This window comes from Bos indicus, chromosome 10 (assembly GCF_029378745.1).
Source record: "Bos indicus isolate NIAB-ARS_2022 breed Sahiwal x Tharparkar chromosome 10, NIAB-ARS_B.indTharparkar_mat_pri_1.0, whole genome shotgun sequence".
Classification (NCBI taxonomy): domain Eukaryota; kingdom Metazoa; phylum Chordata; class Mammalia; order Artiodactyla; family Bovidae; genus Bos; species Bos indicus.
Window position 1 is genome coordinate 10,758,599 of NC_091769.1, and position 19,826 is coordinate 10,778,424.

At 43.7% G+C, this 19,826-nt stretch overlaps 1 protein-coding gene across 1 annotated transcript in view; it reads left to right on the forward strand.

Annotated features, from left to right (window-relative positions):
- CMYA5 (cardiomyopathy associated 5) overlaps nucleotides 1-14,847 on the forward strand; it is a 98,154-nt gene extending 83,307 nt beyond the window's left edge. The window contains exons 10-13 of the mRNA XM_070796880.1: nucleotides 3,965-4,098; nucleotides 5,385-5,484; nucleotides 8,783-8,956; nucleotides 13,958-14,847. Of these exons, the coding sequence (XP_070652981.1) occupies nucleotides 3,965-4,098; nucleotides 5,385-5,484; nucleotides 8,783-8,956; nucleotides 13,958-14,204 (655 nt within the window). The 3' untranslated portion in view covers nucleotides 14,205-14,847. The remainder of the gene's footprint in view (nucleotides 1-3,964; nucleotides 4,099-5,384; nucleotides 5,485-8,782; nucleotides 8,957-13,957) is intronic.
- Nucleotides 14,848-19,826: the final 4,979 nt, after the last annotated feature.

Genomic DNA, 19,826 nt, shown 5'->3' on the forward strand with positions numbered 1-19,826 from the left:
ACCCATCTGTTTATGCCCTGGTACCATGCACTCTTTATTATAACTTTATAATTTTAGAAGTCATGTAGATTAGGTTGCCCTTTCATGACCTTTTTTTTTTTTTTGGCTAGTTTATTTCTCACACGACCTTTAGAGTCAGACTGTGTAGTCCCCTCTACTCCTCTGGCCCTGATAATTCGGTATTTGTAGAGATCATGTTTGGAGAAGGCAATGGCAACCCACTCCAGTACTCTTGCCTGGAAAATCCCATGGGCGGAGGAGCCTGGTAGGCTGCAGTCCATGGGGTTGCAAAGAGTCGGACACGACTGAGCAACTTCACTTTCACTTTGCACTTTCATGCATTGGAGAAGGAAATGGCAACCCACTCCAGTGTTCTTGTCTGGAGAATCCCAGGGACAGGGGAGCCTGGCAGACTGCCGTCTATGGGGTCGCACAGAGTCAGACACAACTGAAGCAACTTAGCAGCAGCAGCAGAGATCATTTTGGGTTGATAGATTAATTTAGGGAGCATTAAAGTTTTTATGATTGTTTCATTTTCCTTTCCAAGAACTGATCTGCCTTACCTTTTAGTCACGTCTTTAGTGGGCTTTCCTTCATTATCATTTTCAAAAATAGTTTTCATATAAATCCTACACACTTTTGCTATGTTTGCCACTATTCTAAATAAGGTCTTTATTTTGCTTTATCTTCTATATAGTTGTTATTTGTATATGAAAGATTTTGATTTTTTATATTAGATTCACATCTAGCTATCTCACTAAATTCTGAGTTTTTCAGCTGAGTTTCTTCGGTTTTCTAGATAGCAGTCATATTATCCTCAGGTGATAATAATTTTACCTCCTACTTCTCAATTTTTTTAACCTCATGTCTCTCTGATTTACTAGGAATGCTTCTAGTATTTTCTCATAAGCATTAAGTCCCTAATGGTTTTCTACTTCATAAAGATCCTTTTCAGTTCTCATGTGAGATATTTCTTGCCCCATTGTCTATGGATAGTTGTGGCAAACTTTTCAGTCATCCCCTGCAAAAACTAAAGAATGAAAGGGCTCAAACTAGAAAAGCCATTGTTACATTGGGCAAACATCGGCCTTCTGGGGTCTTCCACTCATTTCCAACTGAAATAGCAAGAGAGGGACCAGTCTCATTCACATGGCAGCCCTTCAGACTTCTGAAGAGACAGTAGGTCTCCTTTGAATATTTCTCTTTGCCTTACAACATTGGAGTTTAACAATATTCACATTCCCAGAACTTCCAATATAAAGCCTTCCCTTCCCACAGTACTATGGTGCTTGTAGAGAGGATCCCACACTTATGACCCAGAGTGAAACTCTTCGAGTCATATTTCTTATTGCGTTTTGGATTTTATTATTGGCTCTGAACTTCTAAAATCATCAGACTGGTCACATTGTTGATAAGACTGAAATCTCTTCTTACCTAAGCACCAATAACTCGCTGAGGTTCCATGTGCTATCTAATCAATTACCTCAATTTGGATATTCTGTGAATTTGAATCCTACTCCAGACTATGTGAGACTCATTATAACCATGTGGATTCAGTTGCAATTATGACAAGTTTTTGGTTTTGAAATAAAAATATCATAATCTATGGAGGAGTGCCACTCTTCAGATTTCAAATTGCAAAATTTGTGAAGTTTTCATTTGGCTCAACAGTAGGGACAGCTGACATGAAAACTTTTGTGGCATTCAAGTGAGGTCAGACAGAATAAATAGACATAGGGTTGAACCATTTGTATCTGAGCTTTTTTGCTTTCGTCTTGGTGTTCGAGCATATGATAGCAACTTATAAACAATAAAACCCTACCATATTTCATATTACTTTCATTTTCATGCCTGGTGCTTTTATAGATTCAGCGAGGGCATGGTGCATATTTGTCACGTCCACATGGCCTGTTTGCACAGTGATCCCATATATTGGATTCTGTACTGTGTAGACTTTTGTTCTTTAAATGACTAATAAGACAGCATGTAATCGACTCTCTCTCTCTCTCTCTCTATATATATATATATATAGAACAGCATCCTTGGCATTTAACAACTGCATTATCAGAAAATGAAACCCATATGTTCTATCCAATTTCTAGAGATGAAATTTCCTCACCTAGTCCTGTCAAGCAGGGGCAGGACCTGAGCATATGATAATTGATCAATAAATATTTATTTAATGAGTAGATGAAGCCTGAAATTCAGTTCAGATCTGAGTGTGCTTATTGAGACAATAAGCTTGTTATAATTAATGTACACTGAAAACATATCTTCAGTCATCAGTTCAAACAAGATCAGCAATACATTTACCCCAGAATAATGATGTAGATACTAGTTTAGAATTGTATTTTTAGTCATAGGACCTGGTGTTTTGTTAATTAGTTGAAGCATAATTAGTTGTCAGTGGACATGTAGCTCAATTTCATCCATCCATTCTCCCCTGCATCTAAAGAGAGTCCCCTCCAAGGTCCTGGTCAGGTGGTAGGTTCTGAAATTACAACTAATAAGGTTTGGGGAATTTACAGGGACCTTTTTCAGGGGCAAGTACTAAATAGCAAATACACAAATAGACCCAGGCTTCTCCCCTCTGTGGCCCCTCCAGCTGAGAAACACATGGAGTTTCCCTGCTTTTAGACACAGGGCTGTTCTGGTTGGGGAGGGATTGTTACTCTGTACAGATTTTCTGCTTTGGAAAAGTCTAAATTAATTTGTTTTCTGGATCAGTGATACTTTTTCCTTTTCATGGTCCTTCATGGTATTCTCTAAGGTAGGTATTGAGAATGAAATAAATCAACAGAAGGAGGAATAACCTGAAAGAGAAAATCAATCTGAGAATGAACAGTGGCCACTCTCTGATTCTAATGATTGTGTGGAACATTCATTAATAACAAAATAAACCCAAAGAAAATAAAAACAAACAAAGCAAACAGTTAAAAAACAAACAAACAAACTCTCTCTCTCTGAGAATGGATTTGAAGGTTGTTGTACTGTTTGTACTGTCGTTTTCAATGACTAGTATCCAGTGCACATCTTAGAGGGACAGGATTCTGATTCTGTAGCACTCAGATTAGAACTTCTTCTCTTAGCAAGGAGCCTAACTTGTCAAAGTCTCCCCAAATGGAGGCTAAAAGAAGAGCACTTGTATACTTTGTATAAATGCCCTAGGATATGATAATCACGCAGATTAAAGAGAATGGAAAAGAGGCAGAAAAATTATTCCAGCTCATTTCAAGTTCAGAACTCCATCTTCAAATCCAGCAAGTCCATTTAGCGAAAATGCTTGGGATGTGACCGTGTACTTGCCGAGTCTACTGCCATTCCAGTACCATGACCCGTACATTTCTTTCGTTGTAAATGGGAGGTTTAGGAACAACAACTTTGGGGATTTTACTTGGCAATTAGAATTCTCCTTTCTTGCCAGGATTAAGTTTTCTCTAAAGGATGTTGTCTTCTTTAGAGATCCTCAGTTTCATTAACTTGGGTGGCTTTGACATGATGGCTATGTACAAAATCATCACTTCAGGTTTTCCACTGTTCAGGATCTGTTAATGAGATAGTGTTTTTTTGCATTATAGGATAGTTTAACATCATCTTAATCCACAAGTGCCCTCTTGGCCAGAATTTCATAAGGAAAACAATGTATGCTTGGAGACTCATTAACCACAAAATTAGTCTATTTTCTGAATTTAAAAAAAAAAGTTTCATTGACTCTATTCCAAAGAGCATTCTGGAAGGCATAATATTAGACAAAAGTTGACCAAGGTAGAAATGATTTGATAAAGTAAACTTACTGGAAGATGGCCATTTTATAGAATCTGACTTGCTAACTCCATGGTCATAAAAAGGGAAAAAATAAGTGATTTGTTAATAAAAGATGTTCATGCACTGCAGGACTGAAATATGATGTATTGTTTAGCACGTAGCATTATATTTAAAATTATTATTTTCCTTTCATGTTTAGATCTTTCTCTGGAATTAAAGGACTCCAGCTGAAAGTTAATCTCCAACCCAATGACAATTACTTTTTCTACGTGAGAGCCATCAATGCATTTGGGACAAGTGAGCAGAGTGAGGCTGCCCTCATTTCCACCAGAGGTACTTCCTTTGCACACAGAGAACTATTGCCAAGCATTCCCATTCCTTCCCTCCCACCACCCAGGGAAAACATCCTAGAGGGCCACTTCTTAAGCTCCCAGACTGCTGGCAATGCTAGGTTTTTGGCATAAGGACCCAGGGTTGGCCAAAGGTCAAGGTGTTTCTTTTATTTTTCTGGTTTAAGACATTCTCAACCTTGGCTACCCATTAGCTATCAGTCAGGTGCTTAAAAAAAAAAAAAAGATGCTGGGGGTCCACTCCCGAAGATCCTCATCTAATTTACTGAGATATGGGCTTTGACATGTTTTTAATCTCCTCAGATGATTCTTGTTTGGTTTACAATTTGCTGTAGATGGTGGGTATGTTTTGAGTCTGTGACTGTGTGTGTGTGTTGGGAAGAGTGGGATGAAGATATTCTTGCTACATGACACTGTGAACTCCATGAATACTCTTCCAGTCTTATTCTTCTAATTATTTTCCATGCCTAGCTCATGATTGGTGCCGATTTATGTTTGTTGAATACATGAAGGTATGAGTAACTCAAGAAAATGATAACTGTTCAAGGGCCTTTTGGGGAAAATACCCTGATGATCCCAATAAAAAATACTGGGCTGTTCTCAATTATTGTGAAAAGAAATGAGTAATGGAAAGGTGATCATTTTTTATCTTATCCTAGACCCAAAGATTGAGGCAGAAACTTGAGGGTGGCCCATTAAGTGACTTGCTTAACCAGCAAAAAGTTGTGCACGAGCCATGTGTGTTGTGTTGTGTGGTTAGGGACAGCGTGATGTTTGTAAAGAGAGAAAACGGGGGGACTGTCTGTCCAAAAGTGTGTTCCCTGCAGTCCCAGAGTGGTGCCTGTACCTTCCACTGTTAGAAGCACTCCTGGAGGTTACACCAGTGCGTCTTCAGACTTGAACGTGCACATGGGTCTCCCGAGGAGCTTGTTAAAATAGAGATTGTGATTCAGGAAGCCAGGGGGAAGGCCTGAGATTCTGCCTTTCTACCTAGTTTCCAGGTGAAGTAGGTGCTGGGTGGGGAGCATACTTCGTATAACAGAGTAGGTGCTAGATTTGGGCTGAGGGGCGTTTCACACATCTGTGGCACCAGGCAAGGTGACAAGTGACTAGCTCACAGTCCTGATCACAGATAGAATTTTGCCATGGACCTGAAAACACCCTGGGGGGGATTTAGATGTCAGAAGCAAGGGAGACTAAGATCTGAAAGGTGGGGCTTGGCCTGGGACATTGTGGTAATGTTATAATCCTGTTTTCTGATCGCAATAGGAACCCGATTTCTCTTGTTGAGGGAAACGGCTCATCCTGCTCTGCAGATTTCCTCAAATGGGACAGTGATCAGCTTCGCTGAGAGGAGACGGCTGACAGAGTGAGTAGAAGGAGAAGGCACAAGAGGCCTCATGTGGTCTCACCCGCCACATCCTTGGTTCGGTGCACACGCTGTGTGACAGCAAGCCCGAACTGCAGAGTTCGGTTATGGTTCGTTACTAAGGGAAAGTGGTGGAGATAGTTCAAACATGGAGCAAGTGTCAATATTTTTATTGGAAATACAAGCACAGATGGTTTTGTTTAACACATAGACTGTTTTAAGGCGTTAACTCTGGTTCAGTGAAAAAAGAGCCTGGGTTCATTCTTCTATTATTTTCAACAGCAAATCAGATTTTGCATCAATCCACTTGAAAAGGAATAGAGGAGAATGACATTTTGTTGAGTTTCTGGAGCTGGGCACATGCAAGACTTTTAAGATCTTGCCCCCTCTCCCCCAGAGGGGCCCACAAAAGGAGAGTGAACATGTTAGTCATTCAGTCCTGTCTGACTCTTTGCAACCCCATGCACTGTAGCCCCCAGGCTCCTCTGTCCATCAGATTCTCCAGGCAAGAATACTAGAGTGGGTTGCCATTTCCTTCTCTAGGGCTGACCCAGGGCTCAAACCAGGGTCTCCTGATTGCAGGCAAATTCTTTACTGTCTGAGCCACCAGGGAAGCCCCCCACAAAAGGAAGCAGCAAAGTAAAAAGAAGGCAGAAGCTGAAGGCATAGCATGGAGAGTGCTCTGCAATTTGTCTGCAATCACTCATGGTTATTTTGAGGGTCCAAATGGAAGAAAGTGAAAGACTTTGGAAAATCATAACCCATGTGAAACACACTCCTGTAGGCACTGATGTGCCTGGGTTGGACAGCCAGCAAGCTCTCACTACCGCCCTGAGCCCACCAACAGCGACTCACACTGTTTTCTTCTTAAGCTGCTATTCACCTATCTGTGGCTTGGCTCAGGTGTTACCTGCTCCTGGAAATGGCCAAGCCTTCTCTGGGCTCTGGCGCCCTTTGATCGTATCTACAAAAAGGTCTGAGCACCTGTGGAATCATTCATCGGCTACTCCATCTTGACTGGTCCTCAAGCAGCCCTGTCTTCCATATCTTTGAATCCCCAGAATCTATCCTAGGGTCCAGAACACTGGAAGTGCTAAACATATACCAATGAGTGAATTCAGGCGGGTAAAAAAGATTTAAGAAATAGATTGAGCTTTTCTGTCTCTCTTGGATTGCTTAAAAAATCAAAGAGAAAAGAAGTATATTGGAGGTTGGTTCATAGATGACTGATGATAATAACTGTTCAGTTCAGTTCAGTTGCTCAGTCGTGTCTGATTATTTGCGACTGGGAAGCACACCAGGCTTCCCGGTCCATCACCAACTCCTGGAGCCTATTCAAACTCATGTCCATTGAGTTGGTGATGCCATCCAACCCTCTCATCCTCTGTCGTCCCCTTCTCTTCCTGCCTTCAATCTTTCCCAGCATCCAGGTCCTTTGCATCAGGTGGCCAAAGTATTGGAGTTTCAGCTTCAGCATCAGTCCTTCCAATGAATATTCAGAAATGATTTCCTTTAGGATTGACTGGTTGGATCTCTTTGCAGTCCAAGAGACTCTCAAGAGTCTTCTCCAACACCACAGTTCAAAAGCATCAATTCTTCGGCACTCAGCTTTCTTTATAGTCCAACTCTCACATCCATACATGACCACTGGAAAAACCATAGCTTTGACTAGACGGACCTCTGTTGGCAATGTCTCTGCTTTTTAATATGCTGTCTAGGTTGGTCATAGCTTTTCTTCCAAGAAGAAGTGTCTTTTAATTTCATGGCTGCTAATAATAATAGATAATAATTATAATGTATTTGATAGAATTATGTTAATTATTAATCTGAAAATTAGTTCATACATATCAAGCAACCAAGTTTTGCTCCAGAGAACAAGCAGCCATCAGTAGCCACCGCTCTGAAATGAAGTTGTTGGGTAAAGACACAAGAAAATGAAATACATTCCCTTGTGTAATCATTTTCTCACCTGTTAAAGGGGAGCGGGAGATTGTGCTGACTGAATATTAATGCTGCTTAAATTAAAAATGCTTCCTTGCTGTCTCAGCCATTTCAAAGCAAAATTGAGCAATTCATGCAAACAAGGTCACCCATCAGCAGGAGAAAGTGCTTTGGTTCACTTCACCATGCCTGTTGCAAAAATAGCTGAGGTGAGACAAAAAGAGACCTTTCAACAACCTCTTAGGCATACCTGCTGCCATCTAAAGAGGCCCCAGTCCCCAAGACTGTTGACCGCAAGCCTCTCCAGAGCACGGACAACACGCCCGCTTCACCTGCACCGCCCTCTGCCCAGGCCTCCCCAGACGCCCGCTGTCAGGAGCAGCACCTGGCTTGGTCTGTGTGCCCAGGAAGGTCCTCAGGCACGGGACTCATGGTTAGAGGTTTTAGAGACTCCATTTTGTGTGCGTGCAAGTTTTGGGGGAAAAACTTTCCAAGTTATACTCTCTTATCTCCTCTTGCCTCCTTTACATTTCCTCACTCCCTTTGAAAGCGGTGCATGCTGTCACTTCAGTCGTGTCCGACTCTTTGTGACCCTATGGACTGTGGCCCACCAAGCTCCCCTGTCCATGGGATTCTTCAGGCAAGAACACTGCAATGGGTAGCCATTCCCTTCTCCAGGGGATCTTTCTGACCCAGGGATTGAACCCATGTCTCTTATGTCTCCTACATTGGCAGGTGGGTTCTTTACCATTAGGGCCACAGATGGGTGCCATTTCTTTTTATCCTATGCGTGTGTGTTCAGTCGTTCAGTCACGTCTGATTCTTTGCAACCCTATGGACTACAGCCCGCCAGGCTCCTCTGTCCATGGAATTTCCCAGGCAAGAATACAGAATGGGTTGCCATTTCCTTCTCCAGGGGTTCTTCTCGACCCAGGGGTCAAACCTGAGTCTCCTGCATTTCCTGCATTGGCGGACGGGTTCTTTACCACTGAACCACCCGGGAAGCCCTCTTTTTTTTTTTTTGGAAGCCCTCTTCTTTTTATCCTATCCTTATTCTAATTATTTTCTAGTTCCCAGTTCCTCTAAGAGATGCTATATGTAATACATGCGTGTTGTGTGTGGCAGTAGAACTATGTTAAAAGCATGTTGAATGTTTGGGGAATTCTGTGGCCCTCAGGTCAAGGTCAGGGACAGCATGAACAATGAATATCTTTAGTCAGATTCCAGCAAGGATATTCCAGCAAGGATATTCAGCAAATTCTCCAAGGATAGAATCCTGCTTAAACTGTGGGTGCACTTATGAATGTCGATGTCTATGAAATAAAGGTTGCCAATTCCTGATCAACTTTGCCTGCAGAATCCCATCAGTCCTGGGTGAGGAGCTGCCTGCCTGTGGCCAGCACTACTGGGAGACCACCGTCACAGACTGCCCAGCTTACCGACTGGGCGTCTGCTCCAGCTCAGCTGTGCAGGCTGGTGCCCTGGCACAGGGAGAGACCTCATGGTACATGCACTGCTCTGAGCCACAGAGGTAAGCTGGGGCCTGCCCCTCTTCACCTAATCAAAGTGTCTAGGCCGAGGGCTCTGAGGGGCCCAATAAGTAGCGTCTCACTTCCCTACCCAAGTTCTGAGCCAACTGAGAAAGAAGAGAGTCAAGTATTGAGTTGGCCCAAAAGTTCATTCAGTTCATTTCTGTAAACGAACTTTTGGGCCAACTGATACATGGAGACTCAACTATTACTCTGATTACTGAGGAAGCCAGTTTTAGACAATGTGGTTCATAAGTGAGAGCAAAACTGTTTCTTATCTCGAATCCTCTTTAATAGATTTGTACCCACCCAAAGTCTTGGCCAGGCCAGCTTCCCGTACTGCAGGACAGAGTAGGGAGCTGGAAAAGGATGTGTGTCTCCTCAGGAAGCTCAAAATGAAAAGTTAGGAAACTGGGTGTGTGGCCAGGTTTTCCTTCGAAGTCCACCCCAGGGTGGGGAGAGACCACAAGGGTAATGCTGAAAGGGCTCCCTCCATGGAGGAGTCAATAGGACTAAGGAAGAAGTGGATCCCAGCACCCCGTCTCCCCCACGTCTCTGGTCTATATTAGGGGTTGGCAGACTACAACCCACAGGCCAAATGGGGCTGACTTTTTTGTAAATAAAGTTTTATTGGAACACAGCCAAGTTCATTTGTTTACATATTGCCTATGGTTGCTTTTGTGCTACAATGGCAGAGTTGTCTAGATATAACAGATACCAAATGGCCCCCAAAGCCCAAGATATTTACTCTCTGGCCCTTTACAGACAAAGTTGACCGACCCCTGGTCTGTATTATTGGTGTGACTGACCTGGGTTTCTTGGACTCTCTTTTTTGCTGTTCTTTTTTAAAATCTTTTGTTGTTTTTATGTTTTGGTTTTTTGACCATGAGGCATATGGAATCTGAGCTCCCTGACCAGGGATCAAACCCACACCCTCTGCATCGGAAGGTGGAGTCTTAACCCCTGGACTACTTGGGAAGTCCCCTTAGACTCTTTAGTCAGTTTCCATTGATAAGAATCTAGACGAGGAATTCAGGCAAGGCTTTACTGGGACTCGTGCTGTAACAGGAGCGAGCAAAGACAAGGAACGGGTTCCCTTGCTCCCTCCCTGAGGAGGGGTGAGCTGGTCCCTTAAATGGAATGAGGGTAAAGGTGGATTGGTGGGTCAGGCTGGAGCAGTGGCTTAGGGGGTCTGCTCACCCCCTTGGCGGTGCCGTGTGCATGTATCCCGGGCAGTACCCTGCTTTTGCTCCCAGCACCTCAGAAGTGGCAGTCGAGTTTGGGCTTTTTGTATCTTGTTCATAATTTGCCCCAACTGGGCATCCACGTGGTTATTTTTAGTTTCTTTGTATTCTGTTGCTCAAGGAGACATCTGTCCAGGTGCAAGTGCTGCAGTAAACGGTCCCAGGTTGTAGACTGTCTCATTAGGATTGTCTAATTGGTTGATATGAAAAAGCCATAAACCTGCGTTAGTCTCAGAGAGAGAAGGCAAGCATGCTATGAACTGAACATGTGCACAAGACGGTCTAATAAACGAGCATGAGACTGGAGCCAGGAACCTAATTTGAGTCCTGGCTCCATTCTTGACTAGCATCCTATTGACTACTCACCAGAAGTTGGTTAATCCTGTGAACAGATCGGTCTTGGTTAATCTGTGCCTCATGTGTCTTGTCAGAGGACAGTGACACCTAGACTACTCCATTTGGGGGCTGTGAGGGTCACATGAAGTCAGGTACAAGGAAGAGCTTTGAAACTGTAAAGACTCAAACGTGAGGCATTATTCAAATGGAATGCTTAAAAAGGAATCAGTGCTTGCAAGTTCCCAGAAAAAGGCCCACAGATTGGATTTTGCATATTTCTCGCTGCACATCTCTCCCTGTATCCTACTTGACAGAGTTTGATTCCCTGACAAGGTTCACAAGGACACCATCTCCAAGAGCTTTTCAAAGTCACATTCCATCAAATCAGAGCAATTATGATTAAATGATGTTCAGTGCTGTGTGATCCTTGAGGACCCATCCTCTACCCAGAGTTGAAAAATCATTCAAACCCAGAGTTTATGATCGGTAGAGTTGGAACTAGGTATTGATTTCATGAAGATTTCCTTAGACAACTGAACCCTTAAGAACATAAAGGCAAGCCTCCAATAACAAAGTTCTAGACTCTAGAGAACAGAACAGTTAATTTCATTCAGCAGGTTCAACAGCTTTGGTCTTTGGCTTTTGTCACCCAGGGTAGGTTCTGTGGATTCTGGGAGAAGGGACGCGCCTGCCTGTATGATCACAGCACAGAGAGGTCAGGTCTTAAGTGCCTCATTCCATGGTCCAATCAGAGCACGCTGGCCATCAGGCCACTGAGAGTGCTGCTACAGCAGAGCCTCCTGAGTTTTTCCATTTTTCTGGCTTCATGATTTAAATGAAGCAATATTACTCTTGATTCTACTTACATCTGGTGTAAGACGTCATGGTGGGATAGGAGAAATGAAGAGTCTTAAGGAGAAAGAATCAGTTGCATTTCTTCCTGTCTGTCCCTAACTTACTCCTCTAGTTCAAGGCTTCACTTTACCAGTTTCTCCCACAGCCCCCAGGCCTGTGCTCTTCTTCTGGTCTCTAATCACTCCAAGCCATTCTAAGTGTCACCACTGCAAATGTTTCTAAAATGTCATTTACATCATGTCCCTTCATTTTTGCTAAAGAAATCTATAAACATGAACAGTGGTGTCAGCACTCTGGGACCACAGTGAAGGCGGGAAGCCCGGAAGAATGGAAGCAGTCTGGGGGATGGGAGTCCTAAGGGAAGCAGCCACCGGGGTGGAAAGGAGTCTGGGCTCATTCTCGGCCAGCAGTGAGATGCACCAGGATGGGCTACACAGGTAGGGACCCTCGCCCAGGCAGTTCCAGGGTCAGGCAGATGTCAAGAATCAGGCTTCCGAATGACCCTTGTCTGAACAAGAACTAGCAATCCAAAGGATGGGGAGGGAGTCAGGCCACAGACAGACAGGCCTTGTTTCAGGCCGGAGTGCAGCTTGGAGAATGAAGTGATGTGCTCAGTGGGAAATGGGGCAGAAGCAGGACAGGGTGAATTCCAGGCCCTGCAGAACGGTTGGGTCCAAGGCTCCATGGAATGTCTTTCCCTCCATGGTAGCGACTTGCTCAGGGACTGACTGGGGCTGGGCCTGTAGGCCCTGGGGATCTTCCAAGTAGGGTAGGGAAATAGCTCAGATGGGCATTCAGAACCCTCTCGACCGGCCCTGTCCAGTCACACATTCTGAAAAACTAGAAAAAACGGTAGATGTGGCTATTGAGCACTTGGAATGTGGTTAGCAAGACTGATGAACTGCATTTTGAATTTTACTTAATTCTACTGTAAGTAGCCATATGTACCTCTTGACTACTATATTAGACAGGGCAGGCCAGTATAGAGCCTGGCCTCTGACTTACCTATCCAGGTAATACTCTCAAAGTCATTTACATGTCCCCTCCTAACTGGTCAAGCAGATGACATACAGGTTTATTCTGCCACCTCATCATTGCCTCTGCTGCCCCCACAGCTTGGATCACCTCACCCTTTCCCCTCTTATCCAGTCCTGACCTTTCTTTGGCTGAACGTGCACCCATCTGCTCCCCAAGCCTTCTGTAAGAATGCCAGCTACACTGCTATTCCCCTCATTGCCACTCACAACCTCTGTGTGCTTTACAGGTTCTAAAATTTCATAGTGTTCTGCCATATTTCACATTGGCAAGGCACTGAATAGGTCCTTTATCATTGTGGAAGTCTCGCTCACCTTCCATCCCCGTAAACCTCTGCCCTTTTGAATGAGCTTCGTTCGGCAAGGAAGTTGCCAACTTGCCATTCCCTGCGCTCAAGCTCCTAGGCGTTTAAGAGAGACACCGCAAGTCTTCAAGGTCCTTCTCTGTCTTGTATGCAGGTACTATGGCCCCAGTCTGTCCAGTGTCACTCCCACCCTCAGACCTGTCAGATCCACAGACCACACACCTGTCCCTCAGCTCTTCTCTTCTCCTGCTTTCAGGGCCCCAGCCTCTAAGATCGTCAGGAGAAAACTCCCACCGTATGTTACTCTTTTGCACAGAGCAGTTTCGCTTTTTCTGTTCAGCAATTTCTCACTCCCAACCTGTCCTTGAACCTTTCCTTTCACAACCAAACCAAGTCCATGAAATGTGTCATAAAACACTTTCCCCGTCTGTGCCCGGAGCTGGAGTCTGAGCCCCAGCCTATGCTAAAGTCTTAAACAGTTTTCCTTCTAGTTCAGTAGAGTATGGGTTTCCTTGAAGGCAAGGACAGTATGCTGTGGTCCTTCATATCCGCCAGAGGTGCAGAGGTCTAACAAAGTGTGGGACATACACATATGCCCAGTGAAAACATGGTGAACTGAATGTATCTGAACTTAAGAGAGAAATCAGAGGTAACCCCCCTTGGCTGTAAGGCTGCAGAAAACATGGAGAAGATGAAAAGGAAAGTTGGTTTGGGCAGGGGCATTGTACAAAGGATGAAGTTGGACAGAAATAACGACATATTTCTTAAACTTCATTAAGCCCTTATATAAGTTACTTACAAATTTTTTAAACAGTAAAATTAATGCATTTTATGGAAGGCGAGCCTGCAGTCCTTTTTACAATACATGGCAGCCTCGAAGGAGTTTTATTCAAAAGAATGACACACCATGAATGCGGTAGTTAAAACATGTGGGCAGCTGGGAAAGAATTAAAATGTGGAGAAAATCACAAGGGAGGCATATGTTGGTTATTCTGGGCCTGCCTCCTAATGTAGAAGTAGCAAAAGTATTAAAAAACGCTCGTCTGTTGGCAAGAGCTATGCATGTTAGCATCTAGGAGGGATCTGGCTAAGGTATTTGGGGCACTGTTACTGCAACTCCTTATTGTGAACTGAGATCAATAATCGCAAAATCGGTTGTCTCCAGGTGATTTTCTTTATCGTCGTTCAAGATTTTCAAAGTTTTCAATTCCCATTCTGTTCCATTTCAGATACACATTTTTCTACAGTGGCATCGTGAGCGATGTCCACGTGACTGAGCGTCCCGCCAGAGTGGGCATCCTGTTGGACTACACCACCCAGAGGCTGCTGTTTATAAACGCTGAGACTGGACAGATGCTCTTCATCATCAGGCACAGGTTTAACGAGGGCGTCCACCCTGCCTTCGCCCTGGAGAAACCTGGAAAATGTACTTTGCACCTGGGGATAGAGCCCCCCGATTCTGCAAGGCAAAAGTGATCATGGGCTTTCAGAGTTTCCGAGAGGAAAATTCAAATTTTGGAGGAGGGGGGTGCTCTGTTCTCTCCTGTGGGTGCTAGACAGCATTCAAAACATTTGAACACAGCATTCAAAAAACACTTGCACCAATGATAGCTCCATGCACAGTGATCAACACGTGAGCCAAGCCACCAAGAAAACCTTTGAGTTTTTAGTGTCGTGTGAGAAGATGGAGAAAGCAACCTCCGCCCTTCAGTTTATATATGTTTGAGTTCTTCCCTAAGTGAAAAGGATTTATACCTGACTTGGGAATCGAAATAGCGAAATGGACTCCCACTTATGTCGCTGGTGAAAGAAATCCTCGAGGGACAGGTCTGTGTCCCTTCCTGAGTGAAGGGAAGGTTGTGCTGGTAATATATCTCCTCCGACAAGAAACAACTACTTTTTCCATAAGAGATATGTCACCTCACTTCACTAAAGAATGCTGAGTCCTAATCAGTAGAGAAAATGTTTTAACCATTCTAAGCTGATAATGAACTCTTTTGTAACCATTATATACTGTAGAACACGAGTCTCTTTTCCCTGAAATTTTAAATGTAGAAAAATGCTAGATGTTAGAGATTTCCTTTTTGTTAAATAAATGGTTAGAGTCTATAAAACAAAACATGTCATGTGAACTTATTACACGTGACTTGCGAGCCTGGCGTCTCTGGAGGGGACAAACTGCGGATAAAGAGTCACCACACTGCAGTGGGTGGTACTACCACTCATTTTCATGTGAGAATTTACACATGTAAGCTTTAAAATCTAAACATTTTCAGCCTATAGTTACAGACAACTACCAGAAACTGAGAATCTCTTTTTGCTAAAAATAAAATGGTTGGTCATTTTAAGATATATTGAAATCTCTCAAAATCTTCCTAAAATATGTATGTGTAGAGCTGATAAATATAAAATGCATGTTGAGATGATTGCTCTTGTTCTCCACAAGACAAATACTTCATTGTACTTGTAGATTTCTTTAACATTACGAATTCAATTGTTTTCTTATATCAAGAAATACTGTCCTACTTTTGGTACATACCCTAAAATCTATTGTTTAATAGCTGGAAAAGCCAAATTGGGTGTATAACTACATTAACAGAGTGACTTCAAAGCCTTCCTCATCCTGCTTTGAAATTAGGGCAACTGCTGGCAAGAAGGATAGTTAATGAAAACAAGGATTAACGTGCTGCTTTGTGGGAAACACTGTCTTCCTTTTTAACAAGCCTTAAAATGATAATCAGGTTCTGACTAATCAGCAACTCATGGTCATTATTACTTTTGGGGGTGGGAATATAGTGTAATTAAAAACAATAACAAAAGGAGCAGCAACCACGTGGATTTTAGAATTTGACTCAGTTTGGATTCCTCCAAAAGTAAACCGAAGAGATAAAGATTTAGTACAAGTTATTTACATAGGAGGCAATTCTAGGAAGCACAGGAGAGGAAGTGGGGAAAGTGAGAAAGGAAGAGGCAAGAGCGTCTAGAGGACATGTTTTATGGGTGGGTTATTACAGTGTGGACACCTGGGGCTTGCCCGTGTTGGGGGCACCCTCCGAAACCACTAGGAACATGCCAGAGGTTAACGTGTAAGCACTCTTGTCCAACCCAGTTGGGTGAGCATTGCCCCTGGAGACCTCAGGGAACATTAAATTCCCTTCCCTACCTTTCCAGGTTGTGTTCCTTGAAGCCTCTTGTGGCCACAAGAAACCCCTCAAAGGACACAAGAAACACAGGTGCCTGACACAGCTGACAGCAGCCCGAGCACCCTCTAACGCAGCTGCTGGTGCACTCAGGGGAGCCACGGGGAGCCGGACAGGACGCCAGCAGCGTCCGCCGTCAAGATGGAAGCAGCTGCGGTATTACGGCGGAAGCCGTGTAGTAATGGGAGGAGCTAGGATCAAATCGTGACTCAGCCTTTTACGTCATGACTCAGGGCAACTCAGATGCTTTAGTGATGCCTTTTTCTCAGGATAATTGTAAACAAAAGGTTAATAAGCACGTGAAACAGCCCAGCATTTTTAGCTAACAACGTCCTGAACGAGGATGCCAGAGACCCTCTGTGGCGACCTTCCACCGCATCCCCGGTAAGGGGGCCCCTATCTCTGACCCCGTAGCAATTGGATGCTGGCAGGGAGGACACTGGGGTTGGGAGCTCATGGTTTAGCTGCCTTTGTCTGTTAACCGACAGGCGGTGGTTCCTAGGGGACTGGTCCCGTGCAGACAAGTAGAGTGAAGCTAATGCTGTTTCCCCCACATCCTCCTCCTTGGCTCTTACTCTCTGAGCTCCCTTTGCGTTCTTGTCTTTCCTCTTCACACAACACAGATCCTCAGCGAGAGGAAAGAAAGGCAGCAAATTTCCGTCCAAATTTCTCCTCTGGAAATCTGTTGATGGTCGATGTATAGTCTTAACGCTCATCAGGTCGTTGCACAATAAAAATTTCCATTTTATGGATGAGGAAACCAGTCTCAGAGCAGTTAACTAACTTGTTCATAGCTGCAGCTGGCAGGGAGCAGAGCATGGATTTAGATACAGCTTGCATCCAAAGCTAGAAGAATAAAATGATTATATTTTGTTTCATTTTTAATCACAGATCATTTTTCTACATATACACTGTACATGAAAATTACGTGTCTATGCATACTCATATGCACACCACACATGCACATATGAATATACATATATACACACATATTTATTCATACATCCACTTTCTCTTCCCTCCTGAATTGACTTCCTTCCCAAGCCTTTCTTTTGTTATCAGTGCTGTCCTACTCGCAGCAGACATGGGATACTTTAATTCTTTCTTCAATACCTTTGAGCTTATTTAGGATTCAGAAGTATGTATAATATTCTATTTGTGCAAAAAAAAAAAGTGAAACCACATGCATGAAAACATAGTGTTGCCTCTAACAGATACAGGGCCGAAAGAGAGGAGTGTGTGGAAAAAAGATTACAAAATGAGGATGAACCCTGTGGTCCTTCTCTATCTCTTTGCACCTGGCAACTCTGCTGGATATATTCTTTGTCAAAATTAGAACTATTTTTCTGTTGGAGCAAACCGGAATATGTCCCTGTTGTTTTTATAGAAGTGCTTCCCCAGCGTCCAACAGAATTGTCTTGTACTTCATCACACTCACTTACAAAACTGTGCTTTCAGCGCTGAAAACTAACACTCTCCCATCAGAAGCATCTTTCGGGCCTCAGAAGGGCCAGTATCTGAGGTCCCTTCTCACCTTTGCTGTGTTTATTACCCATTAATCATCTCAACTGTTTAATTGCTGAAAGAACTCACAGGACTCAGTTTATGCTCATGGAAGAGCTTTATCACAGGCAAAGAGTACGGTCCAACTGCACAGAGGAAGGGTCAGCACTGAAAGGGTCCTCCTATACGTCAAGCGCAGGTGACCTTGTCCACCCGTGAGTGGGATGCCCAGCACGCACACATCTCCAGGCCTCGAAACCCGCACCATCAGGGTGTGTGTGAAGCACCTGGGTAGCAGGAAGCCCAAGTTTTGTTTCAGGGAGTTTGGTGCGGAGGAGGGGGGCTCTCATATTGAGCTGGTCATGTTCTTTCTAGCTGTGAACCTAGCCCTAATTGTTCAAACTTACCTCCCTGCCCCCTACAGGTTCTACCAAAGCCAGTACCTAAGATAAATCCCATGATTACTACTAAATGATGCTGACAGACTGATACAGCTTGCTCCAAAAGAACTGATCAATCCATGGTTACAGAGTATCATTCTTTGTAGTTAATAGATTTCCATGGCATTAGGCAAGGATCAGTAACTATGTGGATACACAGGTGGTCAATGAAGATGAGTGGAAATGAACCCGTGCTAGGCAATTACTGTCCTGAATTCCAGAGCCCAACTGCTGGGGGTGTTTCACGAGTAATAGTAATGAGAGCTGACTGCCTCTCCTGCCAGTAGCTATGCCCCATGTCCCTAATTCAGTGACTGCTAGGCAGTGATCAGGGCTCATCCTTGAGCTGAATAAAGTGGGACCTGCTTTCCAGCCCCCTCCACAGTGGGCAGGGGTGAGGGAAGGGAACGTATTTTCTGTAGTTTTCACATTAGACGAATGGCATCTCTCATTTTGCTTTTCTACCCCCAGAGTGTGTGTGGTTGTGCTCCGCTTTTACGTGCCCCTGTTTTGGTCTTAACTCTGTCAATATTGAGTTCATTTTCTCTAATCAGTATCAGTAACTTCAGGGGCCCAGATAGTATATGCACTGTCAGAATTGCTTGAGGATAGTTGGAGGGTTGAAAATGTTTAACCTGGAACAAAGACAAGTTAAGAAGGAAATAAGAGTTCTTCAAAGACTTGCTGCTGTTTAGTCCATAAGTCGTGTCCAGCTCTTTTGTGAATCCATGGACTGTAGCCCACCAGGCTCCTCTGTCTATGGGATTTTACAAGGAAGAATACTGGAGTGGGTTGCCATTTCCTTCTCCAGTGGATCTTCCCAACCCAAGGGTTGAATCCTCACCTCTTCATCTCCTGCTTGGCAGGTGGATTCTTTACCACTGCACCACCTAGGAAGCCAGAGACTTGAAAGGCTGTTTTATGGAAGGAATTAGGCTTATTTTGAGTTTTGCACCAGGACCAGTGGGTAGAAGTCCCAGGGTTGAGGAATTTGGTTCAAGAGAAGGGAGAATACCCAATCAGTAATAGCTGGCTAAGAGACATACTGCTTAACAGGAAATGAGCACTCAGAGTCAGGCTGAAAGATCAACCATCTGAAATTCTAAAGAGCATATTCTTGCTTTCAGTTCCAGATCCATGGTTTTTAAGCTGTATTCCTGGGGTGCTGGGATTCCCCAGAGGGGCCTGAGGACAACATGGGATCCAGTAGGAAAGCCAAGTGGGCATAAATTCAAACCCCTGCTCTTCCATCACAGTGGCTCAGTTTGGATCTGGATTCCATATAATAGTTTATTTAATAAACAGGTTTCTATGGTGAGATAAAGTTTTAAAAGTAGCTAACCACTGAGATTAAAGTCTGAACTCTGTGATGCTGAATTCACTTTAAGGACCCCAAAGTCCCTAAATCTTTAATTTTCTCCAAGTCCCTTGTCCTTTACTATTCAAATACTGATGTCATATTGATTGTAAGAAATTTTGTTTCTGATTCCAAATTTCCAAGAATTTCTCCAAATGATCGCTTTCTCCTTGTTGACATCTCTGCCCTCCAAATTCCCCTCCACCACCTCTAGCCACCTCTTCTTCATGCGTCCCTGGTCCCTTTTGACTTTCACAATCCAGAACATTGACACAATCTCCATTGATTCCTTAAGGCAGTGCTAACACAAGGCTGACATTGGTAGCAGTTAACATAGGTTTTGTTGAAGACTTGGAGTTAATAAGGGAAATTTCTTCTTAGATAATAATGCAAAGTAAAACTGATTGTGAAGCATCCCATGTTGCCAGGAGCTGCCGTCTGAACTCCTTTAGCCTGGCCTTCCAGATGTACTGAACAGACAAACCTCTCCATTCCATTTTGTTCTTAAAGTTTCTAGCTTCTATTCAAGCTTTGTTTTTCTCAGATCAGCCAATGGAACTAGAAAACATAAAACTAAAAGACACTTCTCTTACCAATA